This window comes from Thunnus thynnus, chromosome 2 (genome assembly GCF_963924715.1).
Source record: "Thunnus thynnus chromosome 2, fThuThy2.1, whole genome shotgun sequence".
Lineage (NCBI taxonomy): Eukaryota > Metazoa > Chordata > Actinopteri > Scombriformes > Scombridae > Thunnus > Thunnus thynnus.
In genome coordinates, this window is record NC_089518.1 from 38,994,867 (window position 1) to 39,018,519 (window position 23,653).

General features: G+C 41.7%; 2 protein-coding genes and 1 non-coding gene across 7 annotated transcripts; all 3 read right to left on the minus strand.

Moving 5' to 3' along the window:
• Positions 1 to 240: 240 nt before the first annotated feature.
• mak16 (MAK16 homolog (S. cerevisiae)) lies at positions 241 to 4,088 on the minus strand. Its single transcript, XM_067573741.1, has 10 exons — positions 3,872 to 4,088; positions 3,410 to 3,459; positions 3,125 to 3,234; positions 2,957 to 3,021; positions 2,639 to 2,790; positions 2,452 to 2,506; positions 2,276 to 2,350; positions 1,785 to 1,910; positions 1,620 to 1,685; positions 241 to 1,542 (listed from the first exon to the last, which is right to left on the minus strand). The coding sequence occupies exons 1-10, from the start codon at positions 3,884 to 3,886 to the stop codon at positions 1,312 to 1,314; spliced, it is 945 nt and encodes a 314-aa protein (XP_067429842.1). The 5' UTR covers positions 3,887 to 4,088; the 3' UTR covers positions 241 to 1,311.
• Positions 4,089 to 4,890: 802 nt separating this feature from the next.
• Positions 4,891 to 4,988, minus strand: LOC137172760 (small nucleolar RNA U13). Its single transcript, XR_010925049.1, has one exon. It is a non-coding gene; the product is annotated as a small nucleolar RNA U13 (small nucleolar RNA).
• A 1,669-nt stretch (positions 4,989 to 6,657) lies between these two features.
• On the minus strand, positions 6,658 to 23,635 carry spinb (spindlin b). 5 transcript variants are annotated; one of them, XM_067573816.1, is made up of 7 exons: positions 23,617 to 23,635; positions 17,912 to 18,292; positions 16,765 to 16,813; positions 16,432 to 16,526; positions 15,642 to 15,797; positions 13,642 to 13,875; positions 6,658 to 12,633 (listed from the first exon to the last, which is right to left on the minus strand). In XM_067573816.1, the coding sequence occupies exons 2-7, from the start codon at positions 17,961 to 17,963 to the stop codon at positions 12,434 to 12,436; spliced, it is 786 nt and encodes a 261-aa protein (XP_067429917.1). In that variant the 5' UTR covers positions 17,964 to 18,292; positions 23,617 to 23,635; the 3' UTR covers positions 6,658 to 12,433. The 5 variants fall into 5 exon arrangements, with proteins under 5 accessions (XP_067429917.1, XP_067429889.1, XP_067429898.1 ...); XM_067573788.1 differs by lacking the exon at positions 23,617 to 23,635 and adding an exon at positions 23,362 to 23,452; XM_067573797.1 differs by lacking the exon at positions 23,617 to 23,635 and adding an exon at positions 22,951 to 23,291.
• Positions 23,636 to 23,653: the final 18 nt, after the last annotated feature.

A 23,653-nucleotide genomic window follows, 5' to 3' on the forward strand; every position in this document is an offset into this window, starting at 1 on the left:
CGTGTTTACTCTTTGGTAGAGGAGGTATGACGCCATCGACAGGCGACCAAATGAAACGGTCCGTTACTTTGATTAAATTACAGATTTCTCTGGGTTTGAATTTAAGAACACAACTCAACAACATATATAACACAGGTCTAGTTGTTTTTAGACATTTTAATGTGGAATAATTACATATTATAGCTTTAACTCACCGTCTGGAAGGTTGTTTTGATGTAAAGTAACATGGACTCAGTCTGCTGTGACTAAAACACATTTTAATGTACTTAATCAATTCTTTGATTGGATATTTTCAGTCTGTGACTCACCAACATGATGTCATGAGACACAGAACTGTGCTGAAGAACAGGGATGTTTTATTTTAGACAAAGATGTTTTTATCTCAAAATCTCGACATTAAACAGGTCTGAAGTTGTTGTTTTTTTCCAAAGTTGATTTATTCACATGTTAATAATAATCTGGTGCTTTTTCACTATTGTGGTGTTTTCAAAGATCATTTAACAAAACAAATAATAAAGCAGTTTTTAAGTCACTGTTAAAGGACGAGTTAAACCAGCAGTCAGGTGTCTGTAATCATTCCTCCTGTTCATACTGGATATTAAATGATCCTTCAAATGTGCTTTCAATGGAAGTGATGGAGGCCAAAATCTTTGGCATCAAATTCCCTCTTTGTGTTTCCTCGGACAGTGTTTCCCTGTTGAGCTGCAGGTGGAAGTATAGTAAAAAAAGAGGAACTTTGGCACTAAAAAGACTGTAACGTTGAAAGATATCTACTTGATTTGACTCATTTGGACGCTGAAGCTTCATATTAGCTTCACATAAACTTTTAAATACATTTTTGCACAGAAGGAGGACTGTGGATTTTGTCCTCCATCACTTCCATTGTAAGGTCATTATGAAGGGATCTTCTAATGGTCAGTATGAACAGGAGGAATGATTACAGCAAGAAAAAAAAGCTTTAATGTTGTTTTCAGACACACTTGATAAACTGTGAAATCGTCCTTTAAGGCTCCAAAGTTAAAAAAAACAGAAGCCAGTGTCGTTGTTCCTCTCTGGAGTTTCTGGAGTTTGTGACACAAGCATCGAACCGCCTGACGTCAGAAAACTTAAATATCATTTAAACTCAGTTTTACGGATGACAGTAAAAACTCTACGATGTGGAACAGAAAGGTCCGCTCTGTGACGTCATCCTCAGCGCGTTGGCGGTTAACACACGGGGGGAGGAGTGTTTCCTCTGCACAGAGTCCGCTGACATCACCGGCGGCGGCTCACAGTTTTTGATTGGGGCAGCGGGCAGAGGCTGTGATGTCACTACGTGGTTCTGCTCTTGGAGGCGGGCTCTGTCTCCTGCTCGTACTCGATCTCCACGTACGCTCGCTTCTTCCTCGCCGCCGAGCCGTTGGCCGGAGATTTGCCTTTAGACCTGGAGGCCTTCGTCTCCACCTCCATCTCCTCCTCCTCCTCTTCTTCTTCTTCACTTGACACCTCCTCCTCGTCCTCTTCCTCCTCCTCATCGCTGCTCGTCTTCAGTTTGTTCATGTCCTGAGAGCAGAAGGAAAAAGTTCAGATTAAAAACGTTCAAGGAAACTTAAAGTCGGCGTCGATGTGACGGGATTCACCTCGAAGTCACTCAGGTCGCTCTCCTCCACGTCTTCTTCTGCTACAAACTCTCTCTTCCCGACGTCCTGCAGACAGGAAACCAGTTCAGACCACAGCTCGATGTGTTTTTATGACTGTTCATGTAAAAGTAAAGCAGAGCTCATCATCATCATCATCATCCTCACCTCGTCATCCTCCTCTTCCTCCTCCTCCTCCTCCTCCTCTCCCTCAGACTCGCTCTCTTCCTCTTCGTCTTGTTGCTCCAGAGCTCTGTCGAAGGCGTGGACGGGGAAGTTGTAGATGTCTCCGTACTGAGGACACACACACACACACGCGCACACACACACACACACACACACACACAGTGTTACCAGAGATGTCTATGGATCAATATCAGATCAATCAGCACATTTTAAAGGATCAGTATCATCCAGAGCTGCAACGATCAGTCGATCAATCGATTTGATGAGATAGTTTGCTGTTTTTCTTTGTCTAACATGATTCAGTATCTTTGAGTTCTGAACTGTTTCACGGCGTTTTCTGATCAAACGATCGTCAACATATTAATCAATAATTAAATAATCAATAGTTGCAGCTCCAATATCAGATATTGATTCTTTCTTTCCTCCTCAGTCTGATCAGAGTTGCAGCTGTTAGATACTGAAGCGTATCGTACCGTTCCCTGTTTCAGTCTCTCCAGCAGCTCCTTCTCGATGGCGTTGTCCAGCTGAGCGGCGATCAGAGCTTTCTCCTACAACAACAACAACAACAACAACAACAACAGCAGGTTAAACAGCTGCAACAGTCAGAAAACAGCTGATCAGCAGAACAACAACCAGTCTGAAGGTTCACCTCCTTCCTCTTCTCTCTCTGCTCCACCTTCCTGCTGAGAGGAACCAGCTTCCTCCTGTAAACACAAACAACCATATCAATAAACTACTCACTGATACTTTACCTGCAGCACGTTTACAGTACTATCTGCAGTACACTGACAGTACCTCCTGTACTATGTTACTGCAGTACTTCATGCAGTACTTACTGTCTCTTCAGCACCAGTTTCCTCATGCGGATCAGGTACTGGGTGATTTTGGTGAAACGTTGTTTACATTTGTGTCGGATGAATCGAGGCCAGTAAATCAAGTTCTCATCGATCTGTTCCAGAGCTTTCTCGTAGTTCTTACTGAGCTTCACCTGCAGCAACACACACACACACACAGGTATCAGAACACGTAAAATATCAATAAATCTATAATATCTGGCGGGTTAAACGAGGGTCGCTGCTGACAGGAAGCTGTTTGCAGCGTTCTGACAGTAACGTTGAACGCTGGCGGATAAATAAACGAAGCTTCCTTCTCACCTTCTCCCACATTTTGGCGGGAAACGCTGCTCTCTCGATGACCTTCATATAGAGGAAACACTGACCTGAAGGACAAAAAGCGTCATTAACCAGCTGATTTATTATCTTTGTTATTTATTTCTGGTGTTCGGATCGTGCGGCGTGTTTCACAGGTGCACGTGATTTTACCTTTCTCCTCTCTGATGGTGGCGTACTGGCTGTTGGCCAGCGGGCAGGACGAGCGGTTACACAAACCTGTGACGTTGTATTCATTACGACAGAAGTTCTGACTCTTCGTCCTGGACAGAGGGAGGATGAGGAGGAGAGAGATGAACTCCAACACAGTGGAAACTTTTATTTTGCTGAACTTTTTCATTCTGATTTGGTTTTAAGACAGACTTGAAAAATTGTGAAACTGTCCTTTAATAACTGACTGATTGAATGACAGAAGATCAGATTATGTTTCAGACTTACTTGACTTTGTAGGAGCAGAACTGTTTGTTCCCAATAAGATCCCAGATCACCTGCAGGAAACAGATTTGACACTTTACAAACATCCATCAGTTACATCAGAAGCTTTTTGATGCGCCGATATGAAGTTTTACACATAATAAAAACTGTTATTGTTCAGTCTCGTGTTCTTACAGCTCTACATGTGAGCAGAGAAGCCGGAAAACTTTAGAATGACATTTTTATAAACGGAGTTTGGCGTCACGTTTGACAAGAAAAGAAAAGGTTTTCAAATGCTCCTTAAACACTTTGCTTTCACCTGAATGTCACTAGTAAAGTTATCTACTGATCTGTAACTAATCCAGCGACTAAACAGTAGAATTAACTGATAAAAAGTAACCAAATTCCCCGGTTTTAAAGGGTTACCGGTGCGCTAACGTTAGCATGAAGCACGTTAGCAGCGTCACATGAAATAATGAGACTTACGTCGTCGTGCTGCATGTTTCTTTCCTCACAGAGCTGCTCACAGCTTCACCACAAAGTCTCCTGTTTGTCTCTGTTATATTAAACCACTTTCTGTAAAGTTACGAGAGATTTCTGCCTGTGTTCGAAGCCACATGGACGATCACGGAGCCGCCATGTCTGTTTGCATGGACGAGATCTCGGCTGCGGGAAGTCAACGCGAGGAAAGTCTCGCGATACTGTGACCAACAGCATGGATTACTGTGAACAAACAGGATGAATTAAATTTTACCGGTGAAATATTTCAGACATTCATTAACAAATTACACACTTGATACAAATCTTTTCCTCAGGAAACAAAACGTTATAAAAAAGAATAAACTAACTTAATGTTTTACAGAGTAAATACAATTTAAAATGAAAGTGAAAAATAACACTTCCTCTGTTTTTTTTAATTTATGTTAAAAAAAATTTGGATTTATCCTATTTTATTTTTTACGCTAAATGAGACGTTGCTGTCAAAGAATTATATTTATTTATTTTCAGTTGTATTTATAATAGTTTTTTTTTTTTTTTAAATTGTTATATATTCTTTGCTGATGTGACAGTTAATTTAAGATTTCTGTTTAAATAGAAAATTGTTCAAATAACACAATGTGTTTAATAAATTAGTTCTGTATTTATATTACTTTCACTCTGCACGTTACTATTAATTTACTCTTAAATTACTGTTAATCTACTTTGCACGTGTCCATTTCTGCACTTTTGTCCAAACTGTGATTCTACCTCAACATTACTTTTGCACATTTTGTATTTGTACATTTTTTATTTACTTTACTGTGTGTTTATTATTAGTACTGTTTTATTATATGGTAGATTTTATCTTTGCAGTTATTTATGTCTTCTTTTCTGACTCTGATTCGTATTGATTTTACCTTCTAGACAGATTATCACGTATGTTATAGAATTTTGACACGCATCTGAAAGTCCCGCATAGTCAAACTCTTTAATATGTGACCATTTAAAGATGAATGTCGGTTCAGGATCAGAAGGGCTGAGGCGCAGAGCGTAACAAGGTAGGGCTGCACCTGTCACGGAGAGCCGTGAACGCACCAATCATCATTTTCATGAACCGAAGGATCGAACTTCCAACATGGCGCTGAACGCCTCAGTACCGCCGCACGAGCTCTCTGACTGACGGTGTCACATGTTGAATACTCTACATGTATTATTCTCACCTGTCTGCTCACCTGTAAACACAACAACAACAACACACACTCGCCTCCACGTGTTATAAGAAGAGCAGCGACAGGTAGAAAGCAGAGTTTTGTGATCTAGTCTGAAGAGATGCATTATGGGAGAAACCGAGGTTTAAAACAACGGCGACGCCTCGCGCTCCGGAGGAGAACTACATCCCATAATACTCATAATGTTCATGTTTTAATAAAGTTATTTTAGAAAACGTTGTGCTCAATGTCACAAACAAATTAATAACACACACAGTTATGAAACAGTCTCTAACTAATTCAGGCTAACATGCTAACATGCTGCTATCAGGCTAACAAGTTATTCTGATGAAGATAATTTGGTTCTTTGAAGGCAGTTTTAGGACTGATGATCAATCCTGGATGAAGATTATGATCCTGGATGAAGATTATTAATCCTGGATGAAGTTATCTTGACTAACGAAGGCAGAATTATTAGCAATTAGCGCTGTAACCCTGATCAGCGTTCATATGATTGGCTGAGAGCTGATCATGTAACGGCTGTTAAATGAGGCAGGTGTGTTGGGAACATAAGTGTGATTATTCTGCTCAACAGTGTTTCTACTGTTTCATCTGTTCACACTGTGAGTGATGTTGATGTTCCTCATTCAACATACTTATTAATTATATTAATGATAATTAGTTTATGAAAATTAAACCTTATTGAAACGTCTCAAAGAGCATCTATAACTGCTTTAACATGTTTCAGCAAGTAAGTTCTGCATTAATCACTTAATTGGATTTAGTGTTTCAGTTTCAATATATTTGAAAACATAAAATATAATTCATAAATCTTACCTGCATTGTTATGTGGTGAGATTATATTAAAATACACAATAAATATAAAGGGCAGCAGAATATTTCCATCTGGATTAAAGCTGAGTGTCGTTTAAAGAATTATAATACAAACACCCTTAAACAGGGTATTTCATTTGATACCCGTCATGTGATTGGAAGCAATCAGTTGTGTAAAAAGCCGCCACTCCTCCATCCAAATGATTTTTACATAAATACATTTTTGAAAGTGTTCAAATTATTGAGATATTTATAAAATAACTGTACAGGTATTATCACCACAGACTGTTTGGGTTGCAGCTGATCACACGTCACATTAAATAGAAGAACGCTTGCAGTGATTGGCTTTTTGGTCTTTTTTTTCTAGATCTGGTACAAAAAGGATCAACTGCAGGTGTCATTTAATTAGAGAAGATTCGTTATTACTTGGTTCTGAGTTATTTCAGTACTGATACTCCAGTCTGACTGTAGTCCAGTACAGTGAAGTTCAGTACTTGAGTAAATGTACTTAGTTACATTCCACCTCTGTATTATTAATTATAATAATCAATTTATGAGTATAATTGGCATTGCCAGTGTGAAGTTGTTCATGTCTGTGATACTGATGAAGGCTGATGAAGGTCATGTCAGAAGCATGACTCATCGTCCCTCCGACACTAATTAAAGCTTCTTCTTCTACAAACTTTAATCCGTCTGCTGGTTTGTTTTGATCATGTCGGAGGAAACAGAATAAACTCACAGACTCCTCAGTGAAAAAACAGAGAAATGGTTTATTTTAGTAAATAGTGTGAGCTCTTCACTGCTGTACAACACTGGCATCTGTAGTTGGCACTCTTTAAAGGGACAATCCACCCAAAAAAAAACAACAAAACAAAAACAAAACAAAAAACAACAGAATTCACACTCGTCATCACCTCTCTGGCTTCCATTAAACTGATAATAACGGCTGTGAGTTCTGTTTATCGGGGGACATCTTTAGATTTCTTCTTTTTTTTTTTTTTTCCTTTTTTTATTTTGCTCAATAACCTCCCAAAAATACCAGCCTCTGGGACACACAGTACAAAATGAAACAGGGAAAGAAAAAAAAGAGAAATAAAATCAAAGGCACCCAAAGCCACAACAGACAGAAGTCAGCCGAACAACTGAAAACTACACTGACATGCAACTCACATCGATTTACACTGAGCTATATAGGCATGCAAAAACAACACTGCTCTGAACAGGCGCTGATTGACAGCACACACACACACACACACACACGCACGCACACACACACGCACACACACTCACACTCACACACACACTACAGATCAACAGCTTTCTGTAAAACGGCGTGTCGGCTGCTGCACAGACAACTACTGACGGGAGGCTACAGATCGACCCAGACGCAGTTTGTTTCCCCCCACGACCCAGGAGTCTCACTGGGATGTCAGATGCATTGTGGGTAACGCTCCCACAACATCCAGTTAACGATTAATAACAATAATAATAATAATAATAACAACGGCAGCTGAGGAAAGTTCAGACGCCACCGACTGAAAGTGACGAACACCTGCTGTTCAGGTGTGAAGATTAAAGAACAGCAGTCAGCTGATTCCTCCAGAACCAGAAGTGATCGGATGACGGATCAATATCGACTATTTCTCCAACCTGCAAACCCTCGAATGCTCTCCACGTTTTCTTTTAACTGTAAATATTCTGCATTCAGGACCCGAAACACACGAAACACACAAGAGTTTTACAAATGTTGTTTTCTTTTGATCAGAAAATGATTAATTATGATCTGAGAAGGTTCCACAGCTGATCGCTGAGATCCAGAATCATAAACCGGTTTTTGTCATTTCTACAGTAGATCAATAAAGTTTGTTATGTTGAGATCACAATTAATAATTCTATTATCATCAGAAAACACAAGATGGATCTCGGATTTTCAAATGAGAGACGTTCTCTAGAATCAGAACATGTGCTTAGATTAGACCTGATGTTCAAGAATCTGCAGAAAATCTCATTTTAAAATGTTCCACAATATCAAACAACTGCTTCTAGAACCAGAAAAAGTGGTTTTAAGGCAGAACAAGTTCTGGAGCTCTCACTAGATTCTAGATTTGTTCTAGAATTAGAAAGCGCTGGTTCTATGTCTTTAAATAAGAGTCTCCTTGCTCTAGAATCTTAAACTGTGCTCCAATCAAAAGGAAAGTAAATGTGTTCGTCCTTCAATAAGATGTTTTCTTCCATAAGAACAATGTACACATGTTTATGATCATCAAACCACAGATTCTAGAGCAGTAAGTCTAGAATCAGAACATGTGTGTCTGAAGGAAAACATCCGTCAACAAGATGTTTGCTGGTCAGAACGTGACGGGTTCTCAGTTTGATGGGAAACGACTCTAGAACAGCAGTGCAGGTGTTTGGTTCTAGAACCAGAACAAGCCGAGCACGCTCTAGAATCAGAAAGTGTTTTCAGAACAGGAGGTCTCCGTGTTCTAGACGTGTTCCACAACCTCAGAGCAGCAGAGTTTGTGTTACAACAACGCTGGATTACATTTGAGATTTTCTAGAACAGACTCAAAATCAGAGGAACAAACCCAGCTGGTTCTAGACCTGCAGCATGTTCTGCGTAGAGTTTCCACGTTCTAGAAGCTGTGAATTGAAGGAAAGCAGATTTGTTCTTCCTTCAGCGAGACGTTTTTGGATCAGAATGTGAGGGTTCTAACACGTTCCACAGTTTCAAACTCTAGAAAAATAAAATGTTCTGAAATCTTGGATTCCAGAATCAAAATAAGTAAAACATTCTGAAAGTGGCGCCACTGTGACTCGAGACTGAGAACGTCCCGACACAACGTGTTCTACAGTCTGAACACGTGAGGATTCATGTTTTAAAAACACACTCGAGAGACTCTAGAACCAGAATGTGATGGAACCTGTTCCACAATATCCAACAACGGAACAGTGACGCAATGTTAAAAGTGATATATGAATGTGAATGACACACACACACACACACACACACACACACACACACACACACACACACTCTAACCAGGAATGTTCTAGATTTCAAACAGCTGTGATCCAGAATGAAAACGGTTTCAAACGTTTTCGTTTCTGATCTTCCCTTTCAGGCACACGAGATGCTGAACAGGCAACACGGCTGTTTACGCTTTAGCTGTTTGGTGTCTGAGTGACATCTACACGCGGACTGCGGCGGGCGGGCGGAGCTACATCCGCTCAGAGCAGAGGATGGTGGGATGTAAAATGAAACGAGACGGTTCCTTCCCAGCATCCTCTGCCTGAATTCGACCAAACACTGAGGAGGAGGGATGCTGTAAAATGACTGTAAGGGACGAGTGAGAGTCAAAGAGAATTATTTAAAAATCCTAAACGTCTAATAAGATCAGTGGAGCTGATACACAGTTTACACAGGACAGAACAGGAGAGGTAACATAAATCCAAAGAACAGATAATATACAGAGAAAACAAGGCAATCAGCTGATATAAACATATAAACAGAAAGGTGACTATACAGCGCGTTGATATGCAGCAGAAGAAGAAGACGAAGAGCTACGAAGGGGACAGATTTAAAAAAAACAAGACTACATCAAAACCTCGTCTGTGGCTGGACCGTTAGAGGGCTTAATATGAAACAACGGATACAGGAAGTGGCGACACTTGGCCGAAGTGACTGATGGAGTGGACAATGGCGTCACTCCATCAGTCAGTCAGTTATAAGTTTATAGGGCGCCCTGCTGTTGTGGTCCAGCCAAAAAAAAAAAACAACATATGAAATATAAAATCAACTTTAAACAGATGGTTTGCAGGTTTGATCTGTGCTCCTGCAGCCGGGAAACAAATGCTGCTTTGTGTCATAACCAACCAATCAGAAAACAGCGCTCAGGTTAGCCTCGGACGGGAGGGGGATGAGGGGGGGGCTTGACGACTGCTACAGTTTACCTTCACTCAGGTTTCAGTGTGCTGGTTTGTTTTTGGTTTTATTAGACTGAAGCGGGGCGGACGTGAACCAATCATATTGTTTTAGAACTGAGCGACACTGCTTCAGCTGTCTGAGGGAGAACGTTAAAGGAACATTCAGAACATTTTGGGAAATCCTCTTCAGTCGTTCTGATATCAGCTCCTTCGCAGCAGAACTTCCCAAAATATCAGGTTTGTTCCTTCAACCTGAACAAACATCATCTCATCTGGACCAGAATCCACCAACGCTTGTACCAACATGTTTAATTAGAGGAAACATCAGCATCCTGGCTGGTAAACGTCTGGAACACTTAATACTTTTTGGCACAGAAATGGTCGAATAAAACATGTCGAACGTCCGTGTTGAAGCTGCACCAGAAACAGTTTTAATAACCAGAAACACGTAGAACTGCTGAGCTGCAACTAACCGTCACTTTCACCATCAGTTCATCTGGTTCAGTCTAAGAGTTGTCAGAGAATAGTAAACATGTGTGTTATAATTTCCCACAGCTCAAAGAGATGTATTCAAATATCAAGTTTTGTCTGATCAACAGTCCAAAACCCAAAGATATTCAGTTTACTGTCATATACGACGCAGAAAAACAGCAAATCTTCACATCTGAGAAGCTGGAACCAGAGAAGGTTTTGGCATTTTTGTTTTGAAAAAAGATTAATTGTAAAAAAATCACTGCAGTTTTAATTGTTTGGTCTAAAAAATTCCAGAAAACAGTGAAGAGAATCCTTCTTCCTGAATCCTGAATTTACTGTCACATGAGACGAAGAAAAGCAGCAAATCCTCACAAACAACAGTCTGGAACTGGGGAATGTTTCGCATTTTATGCTTTAAAAACGTTTCAAACAATCGACTGATGATCAAAATACTTACAGAATATTTTGTCAGGTGATCAAATAATCAATTAACGGACTGACGGCTGCGGTTCTGTCTGTTAGCATCGTTAGCATTTCTGCTGAAACTGAATCTGGGCGGCAAACACGACGTTGTGACTAATGAACAAACACACCAACAATCTGAGAACTGAGCTTCTGCAAGTGATGTAAAAACTAAAAAAAAAAAAAAAAAAGGCATTCTGGGTAATGTAGGAATCAACAGCGACAAGAAATGACATTTTATTTCTAAAGGTTCTCTAATTTTATACTAATTTCCTGAGTAATTTGCAGGTATTTAACAGTTAAGTTTTAGGTTATTTTACAGAGACGGTGGTGCAATTTGCTACAAATTATAAAAAACACAAAACAGAATAAAGTGTTGAGTTGGTTTAGTTGGTAAGTTCCCGCTCGTTATATTTGAGTTCATACATAGTTGTTAATTTGCAAAAAAAATCTTAAAATCTTTCACTGTTAACAGTTCTTTAACTGACAGAAAATACTTCTCAGTGTTTAGTTTTGTGTGTCAAACTACATATGAGCATATTTAGGTTGAGATGAGAGTATTTCCTGTATTCTACCAAATTAAATAATAATGTCAGTACACAGAAACGTCACAGCAGCTTCTTTTAGGAAACGATTCAAAAATTACAGAAAGTAGGGATCCATGAAATAAAGTGCTACTTGTTGAAAGTGTTTTTAAGAAACAACCTATTACATATGTAGTATTTTCTGTCTGTTAAATAACTGTTCAGAGTCTAATTTATGAACATTTTTTTTGCAATTTACCAACGACATGAATCCAACTATGATGTAAAACGTCCTAAAGTGAACTGAACCTGCTGATTACTCTGGAAATGTTCGGAAATTAGTGTAAAATTAAGGGACCTGTCAAATAAAGCGTTACAAAAAGGACAAAATGATAAAAGAATGGAAACAATAAGAGTCTGTGTTCTCTGTCCCCCCCCCTCCCCTCCTCCAGGCAGCGTTTCAGTCCGTCCACAGGTGACCTGCAGGGAGGCGGAGCCACAGAGACGCTCTGCCGTCAGACACCGGTTCCTCCTGAGCGTCCTCAGAAAGCAGAATAGTCACGTTACAGCGTCCGTGATGGAGAGCAGACGACGGTTCATCTAAAAAAAGGTCCCCTCCCTTCATTAACCCCGGCAGACCTGTCCCCCCCCCCCCCTCCTCCTCACAGCGCAGGTCTCCAGCAGTCCGACAGGGTTTCAGGAGAGGGGGGAGGGGAAGGGGGGGTTCGTCTCCGGGTGTAGAAGTCGGGTTTCAGCCATGTTTGTTATTAAAATCAATGCAGTTATTCCAAATGACTTTTCTTGGAGCGATTTAGTGTGTCAGCAGCCGTTGAAGAATCCTAGAAGAGTCTGAAGCTGTCTGGAGAAAAGTGATGAACGATCAGATAAACCTGCTCGCTGGTTTCTAGTTTCTGGGGGTTTTTTTCCGTTCTTAAGGCGCTTCATAAAAGAAAGAGGAAAGAACTGAAGTCATCTGTGTCAGACTGTGTCACAGGATGTTTTAAACCCTAGTTTATCTTCACGGGGGGGGGGGGGAAGGTTGTGGTTGGGAGGAGGTGGGCGGGCGGGCGGGCGGGGGGGTTCGGTGGGTCTAGGCAGGTCTCGGTAAGTCTATTTGGGGTCCTGGACCGAGTGCTCTGGTCTTAGGAGGTCTTGACCAGGTCGTAGACGTAGATGTGAAAGTCGTCGTCGAACTTGATGAAGTAGACGGAGGGTTTGGCCTCCACCTGGTGGATGACCATGCCCGACCGCTTCCCTCCGTCCTCTTTGGCGTATTCCACCTGTTTGCCCACCAGACTGTCCACCACCTCGCCGGGCTCCCGCTCCGCCGCCACGCTGTCATCTGCAGACACACAGAGAGGGAGACAATGACTGTTACTGCTGTTATTATCCTGATTATTACACAGACACATGTGTCCAAAAGTATGTGGACAGCTGAACACTGGACGTTAATCTGCTGCTGGAAACAGCCTCCACTCCTCTACTGGTTTCAGGTTTCCTGCCAGATGTTGGATCCTGTGACCTTGATAATGAAGCCCAGCTCACAGTCGGAGCTCCGGTTCATTCCAGGAGTGTGGGCTGAGGTCAAACTATTTCACACCAAACTGGGAGCTGGCTTTGTGCACAGGAGCACTGACATGTTGAAACAGGAAAGAGACAAACACAGAACTTGGGAGACGACTCATCTGAAAGATTACGGAGTGTTGGAAGATGAAGATTTTCCTTCATTGTAACTAAAAAGATCACCAGAAGTTTACTAAACTATATGAACAGACTGTCCACATACTTTTGACCACATCATATATTTCTCTATGGATGTCAGTCAGAAGAAAGCAAACTGCAACTCATAACGTTTTTACTGATATCTGCTGTTGGTTGTCATGGAAACTGAAGACGAAGTTCTACTTTTGTGCAACAAATGTGGACAATAAATAATTTTTTCCATGTTTTGTACATGTTTTACTGGTAGATACATGTTTTATAAAATAGTGGTGTCACATGTAGAACAGGCCAGATGTTTAAAATGAAATAAAAAATAAACTTATGACTCTTTAATGCATCTGTAGAACCACACATTGTCCTTCTCATCTGCTGAGCTGCTGCAGTAATAATCAGCATTTCAGTAATGTTTTGTCTTTGTCAGTAATTAACATTAGTTAACAGAACAGATTTATTACTAAATTCATCAATTAACTGCTACAAATTCAAAGACTGCAACAGCTGTAGCTTCAAAACGATCAGAGGACGAAACAAGACACCTGAACTAACAACAATCAAAAGACTAAAATGAGTCTGAACCAAACTACAGCAGGTCATAACAGGCTCTGCTGGTCTGAGTGTGAAGACTCACTGGAGTCGGGCATGATGCGCAGGTCTCCCTCCTTGTAGTCGTCCAGCAGCTGGTACATGTAGAGGACCGGGTCTTTCTCGTAGGTGATGTAGAACCAGGAGGTCATGATGGGGGCCCGGGCCAGAACCATCCCCCTCCACTCCTCCTTCGGCCCGTCCTCCGTCTCGAACATGTGCTCCACCGCCTTCCCGATCATCGTCTCCGCCAGCAGCGAGTCGCTCACACGGGCCGGAGCTGAGAAACCAGACCAGAGTCTCTATCAGACCAGATCCTGACTAGAGGTGAAACCGTATCAGGATTTCATATCAGGATTACAGTGACTGACGTTATAACGGTTGTCAGTATTATCACAGTATCGTTCAAATGTGCTGAAAAGGTTCAAAAAACACTGAAATCATTTCACCAAGTTTTATATCGAAAAACACAAATAAAATTAGCAGCACTTTGTGTTTATATAAACATTCAAATAATAACATGATGAATAACTAATGAAAACATACTGACAGTAGAGACGACACCGTGTGGCCATGAAAGGAACACCCGTCTCCTCTACTGGACTCTACTGGACTCTACTGGATTCTACTGGATTCTACTGGACTCTACTGGATTCTACTGGACTGTACTGGATTCTACTGGACTGTACTGGATTCTACTGGATTCTACTGGATTCTACTGGACTCCTGTTCTCGTTAAACTGTCACTTTTCTTCTTCTTGTTCAGTAACTTACAGGAAAAGACTGAAAACAGGCCTGTGTTAAACAATACAAGGGGCGGTGTTGTTGTTGTGGTGTTGTTGTTGTGGTGTTGGTGTTGTTGTTGTGGTGTTGGTGTTGTTGTTGTGGTGTTGTTGTTGGTGTTGTTGTGTTGGTGTGTTGTTGTTGTGTTGGTGGTGTTGTTGTTGGTGGTGTTGTTGTGTTGGTCTGGTGTTGTTGTTGTGGTGTTGTTGTTGTTGGTGTGTTGTTGTTGTTGTGGTGTTGTTGTTGTTGTGTTGTTGTTGTTGTTGTTGTGGTGTTGTTGTTGTTGGTGTGTTGTTGTTGTTGTGGTGGTGTTGGTGTTGTTGTTCTGGTGTTGTTGTTGTTGGTGTGTTGTTGTTGTTGTGGTGGTGTTGGTGTTGTTGTTCTGGTGTTGTTGTTGTTGGTGTGTTGTTGTTGTTGTGGTGTTGTTGTTGTTGTTGTTGTTGTGGTGTTGTTGTGTTGTTGTGTTGTTGTTGTTGTTGTGTTGTTGTTGTGTTGTTGTTGTTGTTGTTGTTGTTGTGGTGTTGTTGTTGTTGGTGGTGTTGGTGGTGGTGTTGTTGTTGTTGGTGGTGTTGTTGTGTTGTTGTTGTGTTGTTGGTGGTGTTGTTGTGTTGGTGTGTTGTTGTTGTGTTGGTGGTGTTGTTGTGTTGGTGTGTTGTTGTTGTGTTGGTGGTGTTGTTGTGTTGGTGTTGTTGGTGGTGTTGGTGGTGGTGTTGTTGTTGGTGGTGTTGTTGTGTTGTTGTTGGTGTTGTTGTGTTGGTGTGTTGTTGTTGTGTTGGTGGTGTTGTTGTGTTGGTGTTGTTGGTGGTGTTGTTGTGTTGGTGGTGTTGTTGTGTTGTTGGTGGTGTTGTTGTGTTGGTGTGTTGTTGTTGTGTTGGTGGTGTTGTTGTGTTGGTGTTGTTGGTGGTGTTGTTGTGTTGTTGTTGTGTTGTTGGTGGTGTTGTTGTGTTGTTTAAAGTTCTGTTGAGACAATAAAACTAATCATGACTGTCGAGACCTTTTCTTCTGGTCTGATTTCTGCTTTAAGCTTTGTTTTGTTTTTTGATGCAGAACCTGTAAACGTTTTTGTATTTTTATTTGAATTTTATTTCTTTTTCTAATATTGAAGAGTGTGATGGTGATGAATACAGATAAAGTACATTTTCACGGGAGCTGTAGTGTTTTTTTTTACTAACATTGTAGTTTAACGGTGAAGGTTTCAGTGTCTGAGAGCAGCTGCTGTATCGGAGCCAAAGCTGTCTGAGAATATGGAAAGAAGTTCCTCACCCACTCTGTCGGGCAGGACCTCCAGCCCCACCACCCGCTCGTCGCTGTACAGCTCCAGGCCGTAGATGCAGTCGAAGCCGTCGTACTTGATCAGGTAGAGCGAGGGGTTAACAGGAACCTGGTCCAGGACCGTCCCCTTCCACTGGGACGACTTACCTGCAGGACAGCAGGAACTTGTTAGCAAACAGTTGTTTATTTCCACATCCAGCAGTTACAGAGCAACATTATCATTCATGTGGAGTCGTGTTTCTGTCCAGTATTCACTCTCTTTTAGCTCTGTTTTTACTCTCCACCAACTCCTGAAGGAAATATCTGGCTCTTTAACTATGTTCACCAGCTAGTCTACAGCTAACTGTGTCTGTTAGCTACCTGCTAACAGACACAGAGACGCTGAGAGTGAAGCAGAACAGTAAAGTTGCAGCCGGACAGATAAACAATGAGCTGAAACTCACTATAAAGCTCCGTAAAGCCGAGAGGAGCTGCAGAGTCTCTGATGACTCTCTGTAGGTTCATCACTACCAGCCACGATAGATATAACATATATATATATATATATATATATATATATATATATATATACATATAGTAATGTCTGTTGGCTCTGACTAGCTCAACATCTGGTGATTTTACTTTTCTGTTATAATAATTTGTCTTTTCAGGACTTCCCCGTCTGTATGATGGAATTATGGGAATAAAAAGGACAAACTCAGCTGAACAGGTGTTTACAGGCAGTAAACTTCAGCTTTATGTCCCAAAAATAAAAAAATAACCGTCTGTAAATCCGACTTACTGCCCTCCTTCCAGATGTGCTGGATCCTGCAGCCGACGATGTTCCTTCTGGGCTGAGCCAGTGTCTTACTGGGACCAACACTGGTCCTCTGTTTCCTGCAGGGAGGAGAGAGAAGACAGTCAAGGAGAAGGAGACGGCAGGAGAGAAGAGGAGGAGGGAGGGGAGGATAGAGAAAAGGAGGAAGAGCAATAAATAGTAAAGAGAAGTAAAGAGACGGGACAGAAAAAACAGGAATTGAAACAGGAAAAAATAAAATTAAAAGGAGTAAAGAAAGTAAAATATGATTTTATTTAGTCTTTCAGTTCAACAAAACCAAACATTGACCCGACTTACTTGTGTGAATTCTTCTTCTTCATCATGTTTGCAGACACGCCTGAATGCCCTGAAACACAAACACTCATCTTCATCACTTTCACAGCATCCATCACAGCCCAATCATCAATCCTCAGACGTCCGAGCCGACCTTGAACGCACGGACGAGGCCAGTTTTCAGTTGAAGGGAAACGTCTCTGAGATCATCAATGAAAAGTTACTTTATTATTAAATCAGATGGTTTCAGTCTGTTCTGATTATTGCTTCCAGTTCTTTTATTGATCTCATCAATGACAGATTATAAGATTATTTTCATTGTTGAATGATTGTTTGGTTTATCAAAAAAAAAACAGTGAAAAATATTCTACAATCTTTAATCTGTTTGTTTTATTTCTTTTAATCTTTTTTATATTTTACTTATAGATAATAATATTATTATCATTATTAACAACAACAACAATAATAATACATTTATTTTCACAGCACTTTTCAAAACAGTTTAAAAAGTTTAAAAGTGTTTTACAAGAAATATTAAAATATAACATTTTGATCGTTTTAGTTATTGTTTATAATTTGGTCTTTGAACTGTTTTAGTTTCTCTTTGGGATTCATAAAAGTATTTAATCAATACATCATATCTAAGATGATTCTTCACTATTTATTTGTCCGACCAAAACTTCAAAGCTTCAAATAACCAAATAATTTGGCATTTCTGCTTAAAAAAAAAATTATTTGATAATCAAAATAGTTACCAATAAACTCTCTATCAATCGACTGATTGATTAATGATCAGTGTGATCACTGAATCAGTGTCAATTATTTTGTTTCTGTCAGTTTGGTGCGCAGCTCTAAATACTACATTACCCATGAGCCTCAGCTGCCGTTGCTATGGAGATGAAGATGTGAGTCAGAGGTGACGTGAACTCAGAATGCTTAAACCTGTCGCCGTGGTTACCGAAGCTGCCTGGATGTGTCATCAGGTTTCTCAAGAGAACCACAACAGAATGCTGAAGCTCTGTGATTGGATGTTTGTTAGTGAAATGCATCCTGGGAGTCGTAGTTAACTTTTCTCCTTCAGTGTTTGGACTTTTTTTAATCAGAGAACCGGATTATTTTCATGAAGCTGCAGACGTGGCGTGTTTGAGGTGTGACGTGTTCGGTGACTCACCCCCGTCCGCTCGAGGCCGCGGGGCCGCTGGGCTCTTGAATGGGGTCTTCATTCATCCACCTGTAGGGGGGCAGCCTGCCAGGCCACCGGTCGGGGGCCAAACGCTGGGAGCCGGACTGTGTGACGCCGGGTCAGTGGAGGTGGTGGGTAGGGGGGGGGTCGGTGTGAGGCGTGAGGAAGAGGGGGGAGGGGATGAGGATGGAGGGAGGGGGCAGGGGGGAGGAGGAGGAGGAGGGTAGGGAAAGGAGGGAGGAGGAAGAGGAGGAGGAGGAGCACCAGGAATTAGGCCGGGCCCTGGACAAGCTGCATACAGGCCGGGTACAGACTAACACCTGGAGTCTGAGGTGAAGTCACAGCTGATGAGGAGACGAAGCGTTCGGCCTGAAGACAGAAACCAGAGCGAGAAGATTAGAAACTACAGCAGAGAGTCTCTTTTACTTCCTGTTTTCATTCACACCTAACAATAACAACAACAACAACAACAACAACGGCTGAAGCTTCATACGAGTGTTTATTTTCTACTTTGACAGCTTGTTCACAGTTAAACGTATCGACCGTCTTTCTCTGCTGCAGCGGAAACAGCAACTGTAAACTGTTTCTTCTTCGCTGGTTTTCTGTGTGGCTGACTTCCTGTCTGTCTGTCCTCTGCACATGCCCAGTAGGAGGAGGAACTGTTTGTGTTTGTGAGAGACTTTTAACCGGCTGATTCTGTTCAGTTGAACGTTTCTCCTGTCGGGAGGAAAACATTCGATCTCTGCGACTAATCGATTATTGTTTTACAAAGACGACTGCAGGTCAACAGGTAGAGGTCAAAGGTCAGGGAATCCTCCGTCCTGCTGCTGTTTATATGAATTAAAACCATCTCAGTCTGAACCAGAAACAGCCTCCAAATCAAACTGATGACAGTTTTTATCTTATTTTATTATATTTGGAGGATTTGATTCTCTTTATATTAATATGATTATTTGATCTAGTTGAACCTGATAAAGTGGAGTCTGGCTGGTTTTATTAGTGAAGAATATTAATAACATCATCAGTCATCAATCATTTTCATTTCTTTAAAGGAATAATTCTCTGATTTCAGTTTCTTCGGTGTAAACATTTTTCTGCTTTTCTGTGATAATAAACTGAATATTTTGGTTTTATTGACCAACAAACAACCGATCGATCAGATCTGATAACTACTCTATCAACTGATCCTTTTGTCTATAAAACGTCTGAAAACAGTGAGAGATGTCGTCATTGAGCCCGACGTCACGTCTTATTTAGTCTGATCGACCAGAACCCAAAGACAACGGCGATATGACATCATCAAACATCGAGCGTGTTCCCTCCCTGCCTCATCGACAGCCAATCATATCCCTTGATAAACGCAGCGAGCTACTATTGACACGCAGACAGCCAATCATCGATCAGGTGTGTTGTTGTTGTTGCAACGTCGACGTGTGACACGACAACAGAAACGGCGTCGAGCGAGACGACGAGGAAATAAACAGATCAGCTGTGAGCACGTTGACGTCTGCGGCGGACGTTGTGCCGTCAGGTCACATGACCTCCTCAAATACGTCAGAGATGTTTAGCAGGTTGGAGCTGCAACGATTAGTCGATTAATCGATTGAGTCTCATTTCATCTTCTTTGGTTCCAGCTTCTTAAATGTGATCATTTGCTGTTTTTCTTTGTCAAACATGTAAATTGAATATCTGAAGGTTTTGGACACATCAATAAAGAAAGTGATCTTTAGTTGCAGCTGGATGTTGTTTTATAACCTGCAGGTTTAACAAATAAAACAGGAAATGGAACAAATGAAAAAAAGGTCAATAAAAACCAAAACGAGGCAGAAAACTCAGCATGAGAATCATCATCATCATCCTGCTGTCAGTCATCGGAGGCAGAAACACACACGACATGTAAAAATCTGGATGAACTTTAATCCAACAGGCAGCCGGAGGAGGCAGCCCCCCCCCCCCCCGATACCCAGAAACAGTCTGTCTCACAAGGTCACCAACAGCCAACGACGACTACACGGAAACACACACACACACACACACACACACACACAGAGCTGCTGCTTCAGAACGTAACCCAGAAACACACAAAGAGTTGTGAAAAGCTGCAAGCTGCAAGAACAACAACAACAACAACAACACAAACCACAGAGCTGCTGCTGCTGCTGCAGCCGCTGCTGCTGCTGCACACATGCAGCGCTGCAGCAGTAACACAACACCACAGCAGCACGCTGACGTCACGGCAGCTCAGGTTCAACCGGGATTAAAGCCAGACGCCCAGCGGGAGGACGAAGGTCTGCTGCTTCAAACATCTTCACACTGAAAACACCAGCGAGGTTTCACTGCTGCTGCTGAAACCCTCAAACTAGTCGCTTCACTGATCAGTTCATCACTGAAGTCAGACGTCTTTGTCTTCTGTGACAGTAAAGTGAACGACTTTCAGTTTTAAGACTGTTGGTCAAACAAAACCAGACAGTTAAATTATTGATCGATCTGTCTATTATTTGATATTATTATTTAATCGTTTGGTTTATAAAACATTAGAAAATAGTGAAAAAGCTGCAGAAACAGAAACTTAACTGCCAACTATTCTGATCATTGATTTATTGTTTTGAGTCGTTTTTTTAATGGGGAAAAAAAAACTCCAAATTCTCTGATTCGGCCTCTTAAATGTGAATATTTTCTGGTTTCTTTCGTCTCTTTGACAGTAAACTGAATGAACAAAACGAGACGTTTGATGACGTCGTCTCGGGAAACACTGAACCACATTTTTTCCACCAAACAACTAATCGATTAAACGAGAAAATCAACCAATCGGACAGATGTGACAGATGTTGGGTTTCCTGTCGCATGTTGACGGGAGAAGCTGACGATCATCAGACGTCTCACGTTACCCGACTGTAGTTTCGGGAGACGGTTAAACTGGTCTGGCTGCTGAAACTACAGGACAGCAGATAAAAACATCAGATCCAGGATGTTCCAGCTGAGGAACGTCAGGATCTGGATCACAGATCCTCAGCAGTGTTCCTGCTGTCTGACTGCACGCTGCTGCTCTGCTGCATTTATTTATAGCAAGCATCAGGTTTAAGCTGCAACTAAACCATCCGTTAACCTGTCAATTATTTTCTCCATTAATCAATTAGTGGTTTGGTCCGTGAACATCATAAAATGGTGAGAAACGTCCGTCTCGGATCACGTTGACGTCCTCGAACGTCCTGATCGACAGTCAAACTGTAAAGATATTTATTTACTATCACAGCTGACAGCCAGGAGATCAATGACTCAAAATGATTCATTGATTATCAAGACAGTTGATCGATTCATTGCTGCAGCTCTGCATACATCTGTACAAAAACTGAGGAAACGTTTTGACATTTACATGCAGAGTTCAGCAGGTTTCCTCACAGCTCTGATCAATCAATTACTACAATGTACAGATGAATCTGTCAGCTGTTCTTTTGATTAATCGCTTCATTGATAAAATAACAGATAATAGTTTTAAGTTGCATCTTGGGCTTTTAGGAAACAGTGACTGACTTCTTTCTGACATTCTGACATCAACCGAAACATAACCACTAATCAATTAATCTAAAAATAATAACCAACATTGATAATGAGAATGATCATCAGTTGCAGTTTGTCCTCAGTATCTGACTGACCTCACCTGAGGCTCAGCGTACCTGACAGCAGGTTTGCAGACTTTTACCTGAGTGTCCTTCTGCGTTTATCTTCCTCACAGTGTTTGATGACCCCTCACACCTCTGCACACTAACAATCACAGAGTGTGTGTGTGTTGAAGCAGAGGACACTTAAAGTAATTCCTGTGTTTGTGTTAATATATCTGAGCTGCTGCTGCTGATACCCATCCAGAGGTCACCGTCCCCGCTCCCCGTTACCTGCCCGTCTCTACCTGCCCCGCTGCTCGCACTGATGTTAAAATATGCGCACAGGTAATTAGTGAGCCCTGCAGGCGGCAGCCATATTGCGCCACTATTTACAAACCCCGCATCCGCGCAGAAACGGCGCAGACGAACAAAGAGCGGAGGTCTGTGCGGGAATCTCAGGCGCTAAGCTAGCTGCTCTGCGGTAAAATGTCCGCGCGAACAAACAGCTCGTGAAACGGCTCGTGCAGCGGCGCCGGAGGCCTCAGTTTCTTACCGATACAGCAATCAGCGTCGCCGCATAACCTCGATCAACCGCCGTGACTCCAACTGATCCGCTCTGCCTCTGTTTAGCTGGCCGCTGCGCCAAGCTAGCTGCGCCAAGCTAGCTGCGCAAAGCTAGCTGCGTAAAGCTAGCCGCGCTAACATGGAGCAGGGTGGAAGAGAGGCGGCGCGCGCTTCAAAATAAGAGCACGAATTTTGATGCAGTGAAATAAAGGTTTTTAATATCGATTAATCCGTTGATTATTTTATGGAATAATCGGTTAGTTGTTTGATCCATAACATGTCAGAAAATGGTGAAAACTGTTTGTCACTGTTTTCCAAAACCCAAGATCATCAAATGTCTTGTTTTGTCCACAACACAAAAATATTCAGTTTACTGTCATAGAGACTAAAGAAACCAGAAAATATTCACATTTAAAAAGCTGGAATCAGAGAATTTGTACTTTTTCTTTTTTTTTTTTTTTTAAAAAAGTGACTCAAGACAATTAATCAATTATAAAACAGTTGATTAATTTAATAGTTGACAACTAGTTGATTAATCATTCCTAGTTCCAGGTGCTCAAATGTTTTAAAATACAACACATTGAAAGACACCAAACCACTTATTTTACTGCAATACTTTAACTGCATCGAGCTCATAATACTTATGTACTTCTACTGTAGTAGGATTTTTCATGCAGGACTTAAACTTGTAATTGAGTATTTTTATATTGCTGTATTAGTACTTTTACTGTAGTAGAGGATCTGAATACTCCTTCCACCACTAATTAAACCTCATTAAATTTGGAACAAACCTTGGTCAGCGCTTGTACGCAGTATTTTATTTTAAACCTTCTAACCGGAGGTGTAGTGTTTCCCGCCGGTTACCTTGACGCGGGTTGTTGTTGTTGTGCGGGTTCTTTCACCGCCGAGTCCCGCCTTTCTCCTCTTGCTAAATAGTGATCCCGAAGAGTGACGGCGGCGCGGTTTGCTGCTGACCTTCCTGCGAAATACTGAGACTCTCTGTTGACCTGTTTTTTCTCTCAGTCGGAGCAGAACAGCAGAACAGCTCAAACACGAACAGCATCTGGTCTTTTTTGTGAGCTCGGAATTTAAATTTAACGACACCGCACGCGTCACACATCGTTAAGTTAATCAAACCGCCACTGCATTGTAGTGCGGCGGCAGCGCGGCAGGCGGCGCTGTTGGCTGGATACAACGAGAGGCGGTAACTGTAAATGTTTTAACTGATCCAGAGTCAGATCTGATAGCTGCTAACTGTGTAACAGAGAAACCTACTTAAATAAGCGCTGATCGGGGAACAGCTCCAATCACTGTATCATACGTTGGAGGCGGCGCCGCGCGCCAGGGAAGTTGCGTTGGTTTGGATGCCATTGACGGTCCGTACGGGCGGTGTTTGTCGATATAAACAGTAATAGACGGAAGCGCCGCTCACCCGCGTAACCCTGCTGATAAAAACACAATGACAAACTGTTAAATTACAATCAGAGCGGAGGAATTTTGGTGAAAAACGAAAGCCGAACCTCCTCTTACAGTTTACCGCTCCGTTAGCGAGTTTAGCTGAAGTCCA